Source organism: Mustelus asterias, chromosome 1 (genome assembly GCF_964213995.1).
Source record: "Mustelus asterias chromosome 1, sMusAst1.hap1.1, whole genome shotgun sequence".
Classification (NCBI taxonomy): domain Eukaryota; kingdom Metazoa; phylum Chordata; class Chondrichthyes; order Carcharhiniformes; family Triakidae; genus Mustelus; species Mustelus asterias.
Genome location: NC_135801.1, coordinates 77,776,794 through 77,790,988, shown reverse-complemented (window position 1 = coordinate 77,790,988; position 14,195 = coordinate 77,776,794). Strand labels below are relative to the sequence as shown.

Genomic DNA, 14,195 nt, shown 5'->3' with positions numbered 1-14,195 from the left:
TTTCCTGGAACAGTACTTGTGGAACCAACTAAAGACAAGCTATTTTAGATCTAATATTATGCATTGAGGTAGGATTAGTTCATAATTTCATAGTTAAAGGTGCTCTGGGGAAAAAATGATCATAATGTAATTGCATTCCATATTAAGTTTGAAAGCAACATACTTCAGATGCAAAACTTCAGAGTTAAGGAACATTAGAACTGGGAGAGTTCTAACTCAAGGTGGTGACACTTAAGGTGCTAGAGACATCTGTGTTGAATGAGGAGTTTATGACCATAGGATGGTTTGAGGAGATTTGAAGGGACAACCTTGCTGGAAGTAAGCAGAAGGCCCAAGAAATCTCAAATCTTATACATATCTTCAAAGCAGTAATGAGATCAAACAGTTAATCTTCCAATTTTGATAAGTATTTGACCTTCACGGTGTGGAATGAAAGTGGATTTAAGGAGTTCAGTTCGGATCGTAAGTAGCTGATTTCTTCGTATGTTTGATTTTTGTGCAGTAATTTGTTTTTTATTTAAATTATTTTATTAAATACCTGGATTTTCAAATTCTAAAAAATAATAAGCCCATTATTGGTCTCTAATTCTTAGCATATTTTGAAGGTGTAGCTAATAGAGCAGACAAAGGGGAGCCAGTAGATATCATATACCTGGATATCCAAAAGTATTTGATTCGCTGTTACACAAAATGTGAATAAGAAAGATAAGCATTCATGGAGTGATTAGAGGACCAGTCAATCCTCCAGAAAGGAGGGCTAGATGGATATTTTAAAGTTCATAGGCTATAACTAGTTGGGGGGCAATTCTCCCAAAAACATTCGAAGTGCCGAATTTGCGTAAAAGTAACTCCTGTTTGTTGTTTCAGCGGGATTTTCAAAATGAATCTCCCACACCGTAGCAAAACTCATGTTGAAAATTAGGGGGTGGGGCCTTTTCCTGCTGGAGAGACTGGCAGCATAGCGTTCAATGGACCACTGCGCATGCGCCGATCTGTCAGACCGGAGACTGGCGCATGCGCAGTAGCCCCGCACTGCCGGCCTCCCGATCGCTGGCCAGCCCCGCGAATCTTACTTGAGAAAGAATATACTGGTACTGGAGGGGGTGCAGTGGAGATTCACTAGGTTGATTCTGGAGCTGAGAGGGTTGGCTTATGAGGAGAGACTGAGTAGACTGGGACTATACTCATTGGAATTTAGAAGAATGAGGGGGGATCTTATCAAAACATATAAAATTATGAAGCGAATAGATAAGATAGAAGCAGGGTGGTTGTTTCCATTGGCGGGTGAAACTAGAACTAGGGACATAGCCTCAAAATAAGGAGGAGCAGATTTAGGACTGAGTTGAGGAGGAACTTCTTCACCCAAAGGGTTGTGAATCTGTGGAATTCCCTGCCCTGTGAAGCAGTTGAGACTACATTGTTGAATGTTTTTAAGGCAAAGATAGATATATTTTTGAACAGTAAAGGAATTAAGGGTTATGGTGAGCAGGTGGGTAAGTGGAGTTGAGTCCACAATAAAATCAGCCATAATCATATTGAATGGTGGAGCAGGCTCGAGGGGCCAAATGGCCTACTCCTGCTCCAAGTTCTTATGTTCTTATGTGCTAACCCGCATTGCTGGACTCCCAGACCTTTCCAGGCCAGTCCTGATGTCCCTCCATCTCCACCTCACCCCAATCTCCCTGTCCCCCTCCCTGGCAGTCCCAGCACCCCCACTGGCAGTCTCAACCCAATCCCCCATCTGGCAGTCCTGACCTCTCCCCACAGGCAGCCCCAATCGCCCCCCACTCCCCCGCCAGCCCAATCGCCATCCTCCCTCTCTCTCCAAACTAATCCTAATGCAGAGTCGCAGCGGAACCCCCCTCATTCCCAACAATTGCTCTCCCTATAGACCCTGCCCCCAATAGGCCCCACCCCTCTGGCCCCAGCCCCTTGGCACTTCCTGATGTCTTGTGGGCAGTGCCAAGGTGCCCTGTGCGAATTGTCACTTTACCCCTTGGGCAGTGCCAGGGGGCCAGGCTGGCAATGCTCCCCCTTACTCCCGCCTCCATGGCCTCCCTTAATTCCAGCGGAGTCAAGCCGCCAGCTCCCCATTAGATGGAAGCTGTTGTAAACCCTGCTGGAGTGAACCACTCCTGGCAGGAGGGGGAGACACTAACGGGCCCGGAGATTTCAGCCCCAGGCCCGCTAATACGATTCAGATCTGGATTTTAATATTTAAATCAGCTCTGTGCCGATTTCCGGCGCGGAGCTCATATCTCTAGAAATCCTTTCCCCAGAGACGCGCGAGGCCGTAGCGCCCAGTGGGGAGCCCACTAAACGGTCTCCACTGATTTCTCTAGAGCAGCGCAACAGGCTAGGAGAATCACCCCCGGGGTTTGTCGCAATGGTCAGTGCTAGGGTCTCAGCTATTTGCAGTATACTTTAATGACTTAGATGAAGGACCAAGAACTATGTATCCAAGTTTGCTGATGATACAAAGCCCCACGTTGGGCGAGCATTTTCCTTTGGGCGGCATGATGACACAGTGGTTAGTACTGCTGCCTCACAGTGCCAGGGACCCAGGTTTGATTCCCGGCTTGGATCACTGTCTGCAGATTCTTACGTTCTCCCTGTGTCTGCGTGGGTTTCCTCCGGGTGAACATAGAACATAGAAAACTACAGCACAAAACAGGCCCTTCGGCCCCACAAGTTGTGCCGAACATATCCCTACCTTTTAGGCCTATCTATAACCCTCCATCCTATTAAGTCCCATGTACTCATCCAGGAGTTTCTTAAAAGACCCTATTGAGTTTGCCTCCACCACCACTGACGGCAGCCGATTCCACTCGCCCACCACCCTCTGTGTGAAAAACTTCCCCCTAACATTTCCCCTGTACCTACCCCCCAGCACCTTAAACCTGTGTCCTCTCGTAGCAGCCATTTCCACCCTGGGAAAAAGCCTCTGAGAGTCCACCCGATCTACGCCTCTCAACATCTTATATACCTCTATTAGGTCTCCTCGCATCCTACATCTCTCCAAGGAGAAAAGACCGAGCTCCCTCAGCCTATCCTCATAAGGCATGCCACTCAATCCAGGCAACATCCTTGTAAATCGCCTCTGCACCCTTTCAATCTTTTCCACATCCTTCCTGTAATGAGGCAACCAGAATTGAGCACAGTACTCCAAGTGGGGTCTGACGAGGGTCTTATATAGCTGCATCATTATCCCCGGACTCCTAAACTCAATCCCTCGATTGATAAAGGCCAGCACACCATACGCCTTCTTAACCACCTCCTCCACCTGCGGGGCCAATTTTAGAGTCCTATGGACCCGGACCCCAAGGTCCTTCTGATCCTCCACAGTACTAAGAGTCTTTCCCTTAATATTGTACTCCTTCATCCTATTTGACCTGCCAAAATGAACCACTACCCATTTATCTGGGTTGAAGTCCATCTGCCACTTCTCAGCCCAGTCTTGCATCCTATCTATGTCCCTCTGTAACTTCTGACATCCCTCCAGATTATCCACAACCCCACCAACCTTTGTGTCGTCGGCAAACTTACCAACCCATCCCTCCACTTCCTCATCCAGGTCATTTATGAAAATGACAAACAGCAAGGGTCCCAGAACAGATCCCTGGGGCGCACCACTGGTGACCGACCTCCATTTAGAAAAAGACCCATCTATACACACTCTCTGCTTCCTTTGGGCAAGCCAGTTCTGGATCCACAGGGCAGCAGCCCCTTGGATCCCATGCCCTCTCACTTTTTCTAGAAGCCTTGCATGGGGGACCTTATCGAACGCCTTGCTAAAATCCATATAAATCACATCTACCACTTTCCCTTCGTCAATGTGTTTAGTCACATTTGCGAAGAACTCCACCAGGCTCGTAAGGCACGATCTGCCTTTGACAAAGCCATGCTGAGTATTCTTGAGCATACTAAACCTCTCCAAATGTTCATAAATCTTGTCCCTCAGGATCTTCTCCATCAGCTTACCAACCACTGAGGTTAGACTCACCAGTCGGTAATTTCCTGGGCTATCCCTATTCCCCTTCTTGAAAATAGGAACCACATCTGCAATCCTCCAATCCTCCGGCACATCTCCCGTCTCCATCGACGACGCAAAGATCATCGCCAGAGGCTCTGCAATCTCTTCCTTCGTCTCCCACAGTAACCTGGGGTACATCCCATCCGGACCCGGCGACTTATCTATCTTGATGCCATTCAAAGATTCCAGCACAACCTCTTTGTTAAAGTCCACATACTCAATCTTTTCAGTCCACCGCAAGCCCACAGTACATTCACCCATGTCCTTCTCCTCTGTGAAAACCGAGGCAAAATACTCATTAAGCACCTCTGCCATTTCTACTTGTTCCGTACTGATTTTCCTGCCTTCACCTTTTATAGACCCTATTCCTTCACGTCTCATCCTTTTACTCTTCACATATTTAGAGAATGCCTTAGGGTTTTCCTTAATTCTATTTGCCAAGGCCTTCTCGTGACCCCTTCTGGCTCTCCTAATTTCCTTCTTTAGTCCCTTCCTACAAGCCGTATACTCATCTAGATCCCTATCTTCACCAAGCTCTCTGAGTGCTCTGGTTTCCTCACCAAGTGCTCTGGTTTCCTCCCACAGTCCAAAAGGTGTGCTGGTTCGGTGGATTGGCCATGCTAAATTCTCCTTCAGTGTACTCAAACAGGCGCCACAGTGTGGCAACTAGGGGATTTTCACGGTAACTTCATTGCAGTGTTAATGTAAGCCTACTTGTGACACTAATAAATAAACTTTGAAAAGCTAGGTGGCTGCAAAGAAATATTGACAGATTAAGTGAGTGGCAATAATGTGGTAGATGGAGTTTACTGTGGAGAAATGTGAAGTATTTACTTTGGTCTTACCAAAGGGAAGATATACCTGCATTTGAGGCAGTATAGCAAAGGAGCACTAGATTTAGAAGAATGAGTGGGGATCTCATTGAAACATACATGATTGTGAAGGGATAAAAGCAAAATACTACAGATGCAGGAAATCTGAAATAAAAAACAAAAATTGTTGGAAAAACTCAGCAGGTCTGGCAGCAACTGTGGAGAGAGAAACAGTGTTAACATTTTGAGTCTGAAGAAGAGTCATAAGACTCAAAAGATTCTGAAGGGGTTTGATAGGTTAGTCACTAAGTAATTGTTTCCCCTGCTGATGAATCTAGAGCATAGGGGCACAGTCTCAGGGCAAGGGATTGATCATGTAGGGCTGAGAGGAGGAGAAATCTCTTCACTCAGAGAGATGTGAATCTTTGAAATTGTTTACCCAGAAGTGCAGTGGGGTCTAATATCAGAGGAGCAACCAAACTGTATCAATATTATACTTGGGGGACAAGTAGCAGTGGCAATTCTCCTGGCCACTCCTGTAAGAGTGTCAGGTACTAATCAACTTTAATTAATAGCGTAAGTTAGGATTAAAAAAAATGTTACTTATTTATTCACATTGAGAATTGATAATTTAATTCCCCTTTCCTGCTATGCCTTCTCAGGCAACTTAATTTTTAGTTTATAACTTTGAAAACATTTTCCTGTTCAGTGCCCTCACAAATATTTTTACTAATGTGAGGCAGATATTAAAAGGTTGATAGGAAATTTGGTCCAAAGTTTCTAGATTTTATCTGTTTCCTTTGTTTTGGTTAAGTAGTCTGCATGTGCAAACATATTGGGTACTTAAAAGAAGCTGAAATAATAAACAACGCAGGAGTGATGAGTAAATTAACTGAACAAAAGGGTTCTTCAACCCATTTTGCAACTGTAGTAACAACTTGCATTTATAGGACTATTAACCTAGTAGAACAACTCCAGGGCTTCACGGGATGTTTATAAAATAAAATTAGACACCAAGGGCCCGATTTTACCGACGGGCGCAAAAACTTGGTAAAGTCGGGCATGAGGCGAGTAGTGCAATCCACGACTGCCTCCATGCCCGTTCCCCCTTTACCAAGCACCTAAAATGGCCACGATTGGGACCGCGCCCCAAACGGTCGCAACGGCAATTTAAATGCATTTGCATGCATTTAAATTGACTTAATGGGCTGGAATCCCAAACTTACCGCATTTCCCCCTTTACCAATGCATTCGCCCGCCCAGATTCAGCGCGAAACAGACTTGGTCCGCAAAAGTCCGATTTGAGTGCTCCAGCTTCCGAGGAGGTCAGTTCAGAGCTTCCAGCGGCTCTCTGACTCAGATCGGTGGGAGGGGGGGGAAGAGGAGGGAGGTGGGTCAGATGGTTCTCTGGTTGGCGGGGTGGGGGGGAGGGAGGTGGGTCAGATCGCTCCCTGGTGGGGGGGAGGAGGGAGGAGGAGGCGGGTAAGATGGATCTCTGATGGGGGGAAGGAGGAAGGCGGGTCAGATAGCTGTCTGGTGGGGGAAGGGAGGCATGTCAAATGACTCTCTGGTGGGGGGAGGGAGAATCCGTTGCCACTCTGCCCGAGATCAGTGGGGGGGGAAGAGGGACAGGGAGCCCGATCGGTCTGGGTAGCGGGGGGCTTGGGGGATAGGAGGACAGTTATGTTGTGGGGGTGGGGCAATGTCTGTGGGGACCGGGGGGAGGCATTATCGGACCTGGGAACGATGTGGCAGGGGAGCATTTTTCTATTTTCTCTACTGCGCATGCGCAGTTGAAGGCTCTGATCGGAGCTGCAGTGTTTCGGGCGCAATAAGCCTCGCCCACAGGCTTCTGCAGCGTCATTCAGAATTGCTGATATTTTTTCAGGCAGAGTGCGTATGGGGGCACTGGAGAACAGGTCTAAAAGTCGGATCTGAAACACTCCCAGATTCAGCACTTAGAATCAAAATGTTAAAATTGGGCCCCAGGTCACATAAGATGATATTTGGTTAGATGGCCAAAAAGCTTGATCATGAAGTTTGGTTTTAAATCATGTACTAAGGGAGGAAAATGAGTTAGAGAGGTGTAGAGTATCTCAGCGTTTGTCTGGCTGCAGGAGATTACAGAGAAAGAGAGGGAGTGAAATAATAAACATATTTAAAAGCAGGATAAAAATTTCAAAATCAAAATTGCTTAATCAAGGGCCAATGTAGGTCAGTAGGCACAGGGGAGATGGCTGAACTTAGTGCAAATTTGAATACGAGCAGCAGAGTTTTGGAGAATCTTAAAATTACAGAGGGTACAACAATTCCAACATACCTTTACACTTTGGTGGATTCTTTCAGCAAAGTAGGCAGGTATAGACTTTGAACAATTAACTAAAACAAAGTAAACAGAAACAATTATTTAAGAGAATATCAAAACCCTGTTTTATGATCTATTTTTGTCTCTATACCTAGCTCCATCTATCAGCATAGCCAAAAGCTAATAAAGCAAAAGTCCTGTGGGTTCTTATGGTGGGAGATAGAAATACACACTAATGGTTCTCCTGATGTGGACCAAGCTTCCTTTTACATGTGCTTCTGCACTACTAAATAATAAATCTATCCCAGGTTCTCACTTCTGTTATTAGAACAACTCCATAATTAAAGATGCAAACCTGACCCAAATCCTTTGAATGGGATTATTATCATAGTGGAAGTGCATTGCCTGTACCTGTAAGAAGTACAAGAGATGATCACTCCAAGAAATGCACCGGGTGGTGTCATACCACTCAGGATGCAGAGGAAGAGAACATTAAAAGCTAAATAAGAGAACTGACAAAATAAAAGAGATTATAATCTTCAGGAAAGATGGAAACGGAATGGGACTCTTCTCTAGAAAATTAAAAAAAACTGAGAGGTGAATTAATAGAGGTATTGTCAAGAAACAACAGTAAGTTTAAATAATCTATATTTGTATTTGTTGGTATTTGAAATAAGTAAGCTTAATTTTGTGCTTCTGTATTTAAAAGGGTTAATGACTTCAGTTTGGTGCAGATGCCTGTATGGTTTCATCTTTGAAAATTGTTCTTGCTCTTTCCCTCCATTCTGGATATGCGAAAAATGTGCAACCTGTTGTGGCAATGAACCACCATAAAGGTTTGTCAACCAGGGTCCACTCTGGCAAAAGATATTGGTTGGAACTTTCCAGCTGTTCACGCCAGCGGGATTGTCTGGTCCTGCCACTGATGCACCTCCACCAGGAGTTGCCTGGCAGCATGGGGTGGAGTCAATGGCAAATCTCATTGACAGCAGCGGGACCAGAAAATCCCACCTCCAGCCAATAGTGCGTCTCCTCCTGCTGCGAGAAAGATGTCACGGGGAGGCCAAAGAATCCCACCCAGTGTCTGCAGTGTTTCTGGCTTTAGAGAAGAGGAAAAAGATGATCCTTTGAGCCTCTAATCACTATCCAGCAATCCATTTGAAGTATCTTGGACTATTTGATAAATACTAGATTGGATCAGCCATATGCTTAAACCCTCACCATTACTCACTATCCAGGCTTAGAAATGCAATATAAACATTTCCGTGAGGTGTTATAACCAAGCAACAACAACCACAATGAGGCAGCTTCATCTTCAGGAATAGGAAGTGAAGAAAATCACAGAGAAAAGTGAATGGGTAATACATAATCACAATTGTTTTGGATTTGATCTTCCTTTAACATTTAAAATAGGTTCATTCATAAACAGATTATCAACCTGGAATTCCTTCCAACACACCAAAGATAGGTGGTAAGAGCGGAATAGATCCTTGGTCAGCCATGTGATGGAGAGAACATTGGAGCCTTTACCATCACTATCCATAGCTCCAGACTACAACATATATGTTAGAAGTGCATGTTGCTGCAGCAACGGGAGCTCCCCGAGTGAACTGTAACACATTACCATCTAACATTCAAATGATTAAATACGCCATTCTACTTACCCATTGTCAACATCAAGCTCTTCAGATCCCCAGACATTTCGCTTTTAATGCTGTCTTCTATGGTTTTGTTAGTAACTGCTTTGTACTCATCAAATGCTAACAGAAGAATTGCAAACACATTAATTCTTTCTGTTCAGATTTTACAGGGAAATAAAAAAAAGTCTCAAACAATTGTCTTACTTATTTGTAACTGAGCAGGGCTCCTTAGGCACAAGACTTCTATAAATTTAGCTTCATCTGTCCCCAGTCTCTTCTCACCAGCCTTGTAAAGGGCCTATAAGATACAATAGAACAGTTACATAAACAACCTCAATTGCAGTTGTTGGTAAGAGTCCAACCTCTGTGCAAGTTGCATATGTTGGAAGCAGCAACTTTCATGAAATGCATGACTTTCTGCTGTTTCACATTTATCATCAAGGGAACAGCAAAAGTATTTTCTTGGATTGAACACTAAGGGCAAGTTTGTCTTCTGATGGAAACTGTGACACTGCATATTTTATTCATATAATTAATTACTTGTTAATTAAATCTCGGAAAGATATGGGTTTGAAGGATGTAATTTGCATTGAATGAAATTGCATTGTTATTAACTACAGAGAGAAAATTGGAACAAGTATGTATGTATACTGAGAACAAAAATATAAGGCAAGCAAATTGAAGTGGTTGCAGTGATGTAAAACTGACCAGGAGAGCAAGGCCGAAGCAGAACTTACAATTTTGAGATTTTGTGTGAGTGCTTTTACAATATTCCTGTCTGCTCGCTGAAGATATCATCCACAGTAATTCACTTTCTGCATTATACTGACCTGCTCCTTCTCACTTGTAAAAAAGGAATACCTATTAGCTTTGATAAAAGAAGGATGATTAACTCAAGGGATGATTAATCGTCTGAGGAGTTAATTGACATGGGCATTCCCTGCTGTTGGAATCATAATCTTAACATAAAAGTACAAAACAAACGCTCTCTGTTTCTTAATTCCATGTCAGGTGCAAAAAGCTTCTGAAGTGAGAAAATTTATGCACCTCTGGAAGACTGGTAAGTGCAACACCAGATGTCTTCACATATTATGGAACTTAGCAATTAGTGTAGTGATAAAGGAACATAATTAAAGGATGAATTCAAAATCAACAGTCAGATATTTTTTGAAATAGTCTTTCTGAATTCTAAAATTTCAGTACTAACTGAACTTAAAGAGCTGAAATTGACACTAAATTATATGAATCAATGTCATGATTCTGCTGGTCTGCTTTCCATAATAAATGACCCTAGGTAAATGTTCTTGGTCTTAGTTGTTGGTGTATTGTAGAAACTGGTATCACTTTCATTACAATTTCTTTGAAGACCGTATTCAATAGTTTATGATCCAGTTAATGACTAAATTATAAAACAGGATTTGATAAGTGCTGCACCTATATCTAATTATGTATTTAGAATAATCACATAACTTCCCAATTCCAATCTCATTTTAAATGGAAAAGTAAGATTTGCTTTTGTTTAGCTGTGAACTTAAATGTTATTTTTCTATGGTCTGATCTCTTGTCTGCAATGTCATTCACAGCAAAAGATATCTGCAAAAAAGTCAGTTTGTGCGTAGTGGAGGTTTAGCATGGATCTAACCACATTTCAGAACTGACTACTGGGAAGCTACATTGCCTGTGCATTCATTTTGGAGAATGCAGCTTGTGTAATAATGACTCCAGGGAGGACTCCGACAGCATTTTCAATAATAATTACCCATCACCAAATCAGATTTCTTAATTTAAAACAAAACATACCTGGGCATCGCTCTTAAAAAGTCTTTCATCCACAACCTGACAGTTTTCATCCCTCCTAGCCTAGTAGTAAACAAAATAATTAAAAGTTCATAGAACATGTGCATGACGCTAAAGGCTAGACATTACAATGGTCATAGATCAATGTTTAATAGACTTATGCCAAGTTCCTTTTCATACAATCTTAATGCAAGTATTTAACTCACTTATTCTGTAGGTCAGTCCTATAAAATGCTTTGGTTCCCTTTCAGTTCTAAGCAAGGTACTAACTTCAAAAAATTAACCTGCATTTTTTCCCGATGCTCATAGACTGGTTGTATTTTTCCAGGATTTATGGATTTTTACTTTAGGAATTAATTGTCTAGAAAATCACAAGTACTAAAACAAGCCCAGGTTTTAACCATAGGTTCCCTAGCCCATGGCACAGTACAATATCATGCTATAAGAACTAGGTTAGCCTTTAAGATAACAGAGCATGTCTGTGTAGTGCCCTCAAGATAGAATACCAATGACTGCACTTCAAAGTAATCCAAATTTGTAAAGTACTTTGAACATCCTGAGGATAAGCTAAAGTACAGCATAACTAGAATCTAATTTGTTCCTAGGTGATCCATATTGTACTAGCAGATTGTCTATTTTCAATCAAATGCATGACATACTCAAAAAGAAAAATAGATTTCATACCCAGAATAACGGAACAAGATAAATTTAAATGTATAGAAATAATTATTTGATGAGATACCTCCAGCAAGATGAGTAAAGCCCTTTTAAAATCCCCAGATGTTTCTGCAGTAATATCCTTTGCCAAGTCCCTCTTAAATTCTAGGAAGAAAATAATTATGAAGAAAAGTGTGACTATTTTGCTCCCAAGAATTATTGAAAAATATTTTAAATTGAACTTTGGTGCTAATGATAGGAGTTAGTACATCTAGAAATAGTGAGATCACAAAATCATAATACAATTAAATTATTTCAAAAATAAAAAATTTGTATCAATTAAGGAGAACAATAAGCTAAGGAGAATTAAAATGTTACAGCTAATAGATATTAAATGGCTTAACATTTAAACATTAATAATTAACTAGGTGGGCCTTCTAAACAATATGCACTCATTTTAAGAAGAGGGAATTATATGTGATTGTACCTTTTTTAGGTTAAGTCACAAAATAAGATCTTATGGTATGGGAGGTAACATATTAGGATTGATAAAGGATTGGTTAGCTAACAGGAAGCAGTTAGAAGGGATAAATGGACCAGTTTCGTGTTGGCAAGCTGCATCGAGTGGGGTGCCGCAGGGAACAGTGCTGGGGCCTAAACTATTTACAATTCTATATCAAAGACTGGTATGAAAGCATTGAATGTACAGTAGCTAAATTTGCTGATGACTCAAAGATAGGTAGAAAAGTAAGTTGTCAAGAGGACATAAAGAGTCTACGAAGGGATTTAGATAGGTTAAGTGAATGGACAAAAATTGACAGATGAAGTAATGTACTTTGGCAGGAAGAATAGAAAGGCAGCATATTATTTGAATGGAGAACCCTACAGTACAAAGGGATCTGAGTATCATGGTATATGAATCACAAAAAGTTATTATACAGGTTGAGCAAGTGATTAGGAAAGCAAGTGATTAGGAAAGCAAACGGGCAGCGCGGTAGCACAGTGGTTAGCACTGCTGCTTCACAGCTCCAGGGTCCAGGGTTCGATTCCCGGCTTGGGTCACTGTCTGTGTGGAGTTTGCACATTCTCCTCGTGTCTGCGTGGGTTTCCTCCGGGTGCTCCGGTTTCCTCCCACAGTCCAAAGATGTGCGGGTTAGGTTGATTGGCCAGGTTAAAAAAATTGCCCCTTAGAGTTCTGGGATGCGTAGGTTAGAGGGATTAGTGGGTAAAATATGTGGGGGTAGGGCCTGGGTGGGATTGTGGTCGGTGCAGACTCGATGGGCCGAATGGCCTCCTTCTGCACTGTAGGGTTTCTATAGAAATTTATTTCTATAGGAACATTGTCATTAATTGCAAGGGGGATGGAATGCAAAAACAATAGAAATGTTGTTACATTTATACAGGACCTTAGTTAAACCACATCTGGAGTACTGTGTACAGTTTTGGTCTCCTTAGTTAAGAAAGAATATGATTGCTTTAGAAGCAGCTAAGATAAGGTTCACTTGATTGTTTTCTCAGTGAAGGGGTTACATTCTAAGGAAAGGTTGAGCTAATTGGACCTGCGACCACCGGGGTTTAGAAGAATAAGGGATGTAGTTATTAAAACTTATAAGATCCTGTGAGGACCTAAGAGTGGATGCTGAGACAATGTTTCCTGTTGTGGGGTGTCTAGAATGTCTAGAACAGTTTAAAAATTAAAGGTCTCCCATTTAAGGCTGAGAAGAGGAGAAAATATTTCTCTCAGAGGGTTATTTGTCTGTGGAATTCTTTTCCTCGGGGAACAGTGCTCACTGAATATATTCAAGGCTGTGTTGGATAGCTTTTCGATCAACAAAGGGTCAAGGGTTATGGGGTGAGCAGACACGAAAGCGGAATTGAGGTGACAATCAGATCACATTTTAAGAATGGCAAACAATTGGTGCCTAATGCCCAACCACTGACTTGCAAATTCCCACTGCTGTTGAACGCTCACTTGAGCATTAGGTGGCAGTGGGCAGTGCTTCCGTCAAAAAGGATGTCCCACCTGTGAGGTCATGATGTGGAGATGCCGGCGTTGGACTTGGGTAAAGACAGTAAGAGTTTTAACAACACCAGGTTAAAGTCCAACAGGTTTATTTGGTAGCAAATAGCATTAGCTTTCGGAGCGCTGCTCCTTCGTCAGATGGAGTGGAAATCTGGGTGCCAGCCGATCAGATTGGTTGACAGCTCTTCAACCCGACCAGGCACGGCGCTGCAGTGGCCAGAAGGGGTACTACAATGCTCTGCCTGGGACAAAGTCCTGGGATCTTTGAAAAGGTAAGTCCTGTGAGTCATAGGGGTGGGAGGGGGCCATCGCGATGTCGGAGGTTAGGCCAGGAGGGGAAGGGGTCACAGAGCTCAACTTCCAAGTGAGGCACTTCCCCCACTTCCCACCTGAGATAGGGAAATGTATAAATGTCACTTTCCCACCCTACCTGCACTTGCCACTGCCAGTCTAAAAATTGAGGCTGGGCAGGATAAGGCTCTTTAATGGCCATTTGGGGGAGCATAAAATTTTGCCCATGATCTTATTGAGTGGCGGAGCAATTTCAAAGGGCCACATGGCCTACTCCTGCTTAATTCTTGTATTCACCCAGATGAAAGCATGAAGTGTAAGACACCACCAAGGTTGAAAAAAATACAGGACAAAGTACATCAGAAAATAGTGAAAGGTGATGTTAAGCTTTAGAGTTAAAAAGATGAAGATTTCAGGTTGCAGAGACTGAGAAAGGGAATGAGTTTCACAGTTTAGAGTCCTCAGAAAGAGTGATCATGGTTTTAATGCAGTGAAAATAAAAGGGGAAAGAGAAGGTAGTATGACAAATTTTCAGTTTAAGAGGAGCAGACAAAGAAGCCTAAGAGGATTTCAGTTGAAAGATAAAGGAGGTGATCTTACCAGAACATGGCAATGTGTCAGATCTGGTGAGAAAACT

The 14,195-nt window shown here is 42.7% G+C and overlaps 1 protein-coding gene across 1 annotated transcript in view; it reads right to left on the bottom strand.

The window, feature by feature from the left end:
* The window catches only part of anxa3a (annexin A3a), a 41,778-nt gene that overhangs the window by 8,659 nt on the left and 18,924 nt on the right, over nucleotides 1-14,195 (bottom strand). Inside the window, exons 6-10 of the mRNA XM_078214860.1 lie at nucleotides 11,330-11,409; nucleotides 10,591-10,650; nucleotides 8,995-9,088; nucleotides 8,815-8,910; nucleotides 7,166-7,224 (exon numbers count right to left, since the gene is read on the bottom strand). Of these exons, the coding sequence (XP_078070986.1) occupies nucleotides 7,166-7,224; nucleotides 8,815-8,910; nucleotides 8,995-9,088; nucleotides 10,591-10,650; nucleotides 11,330-11,409 (389 nt within the window). The remainder of the gene's footprint in view (nucleotides 1-7,165; nucleotides 7,225-8,814; nucleotides 8,911-8,994; nucleotides 9,089-10,590; nucleotides 10,651-11,329; nucleotides 11,410-14,195) is intronic.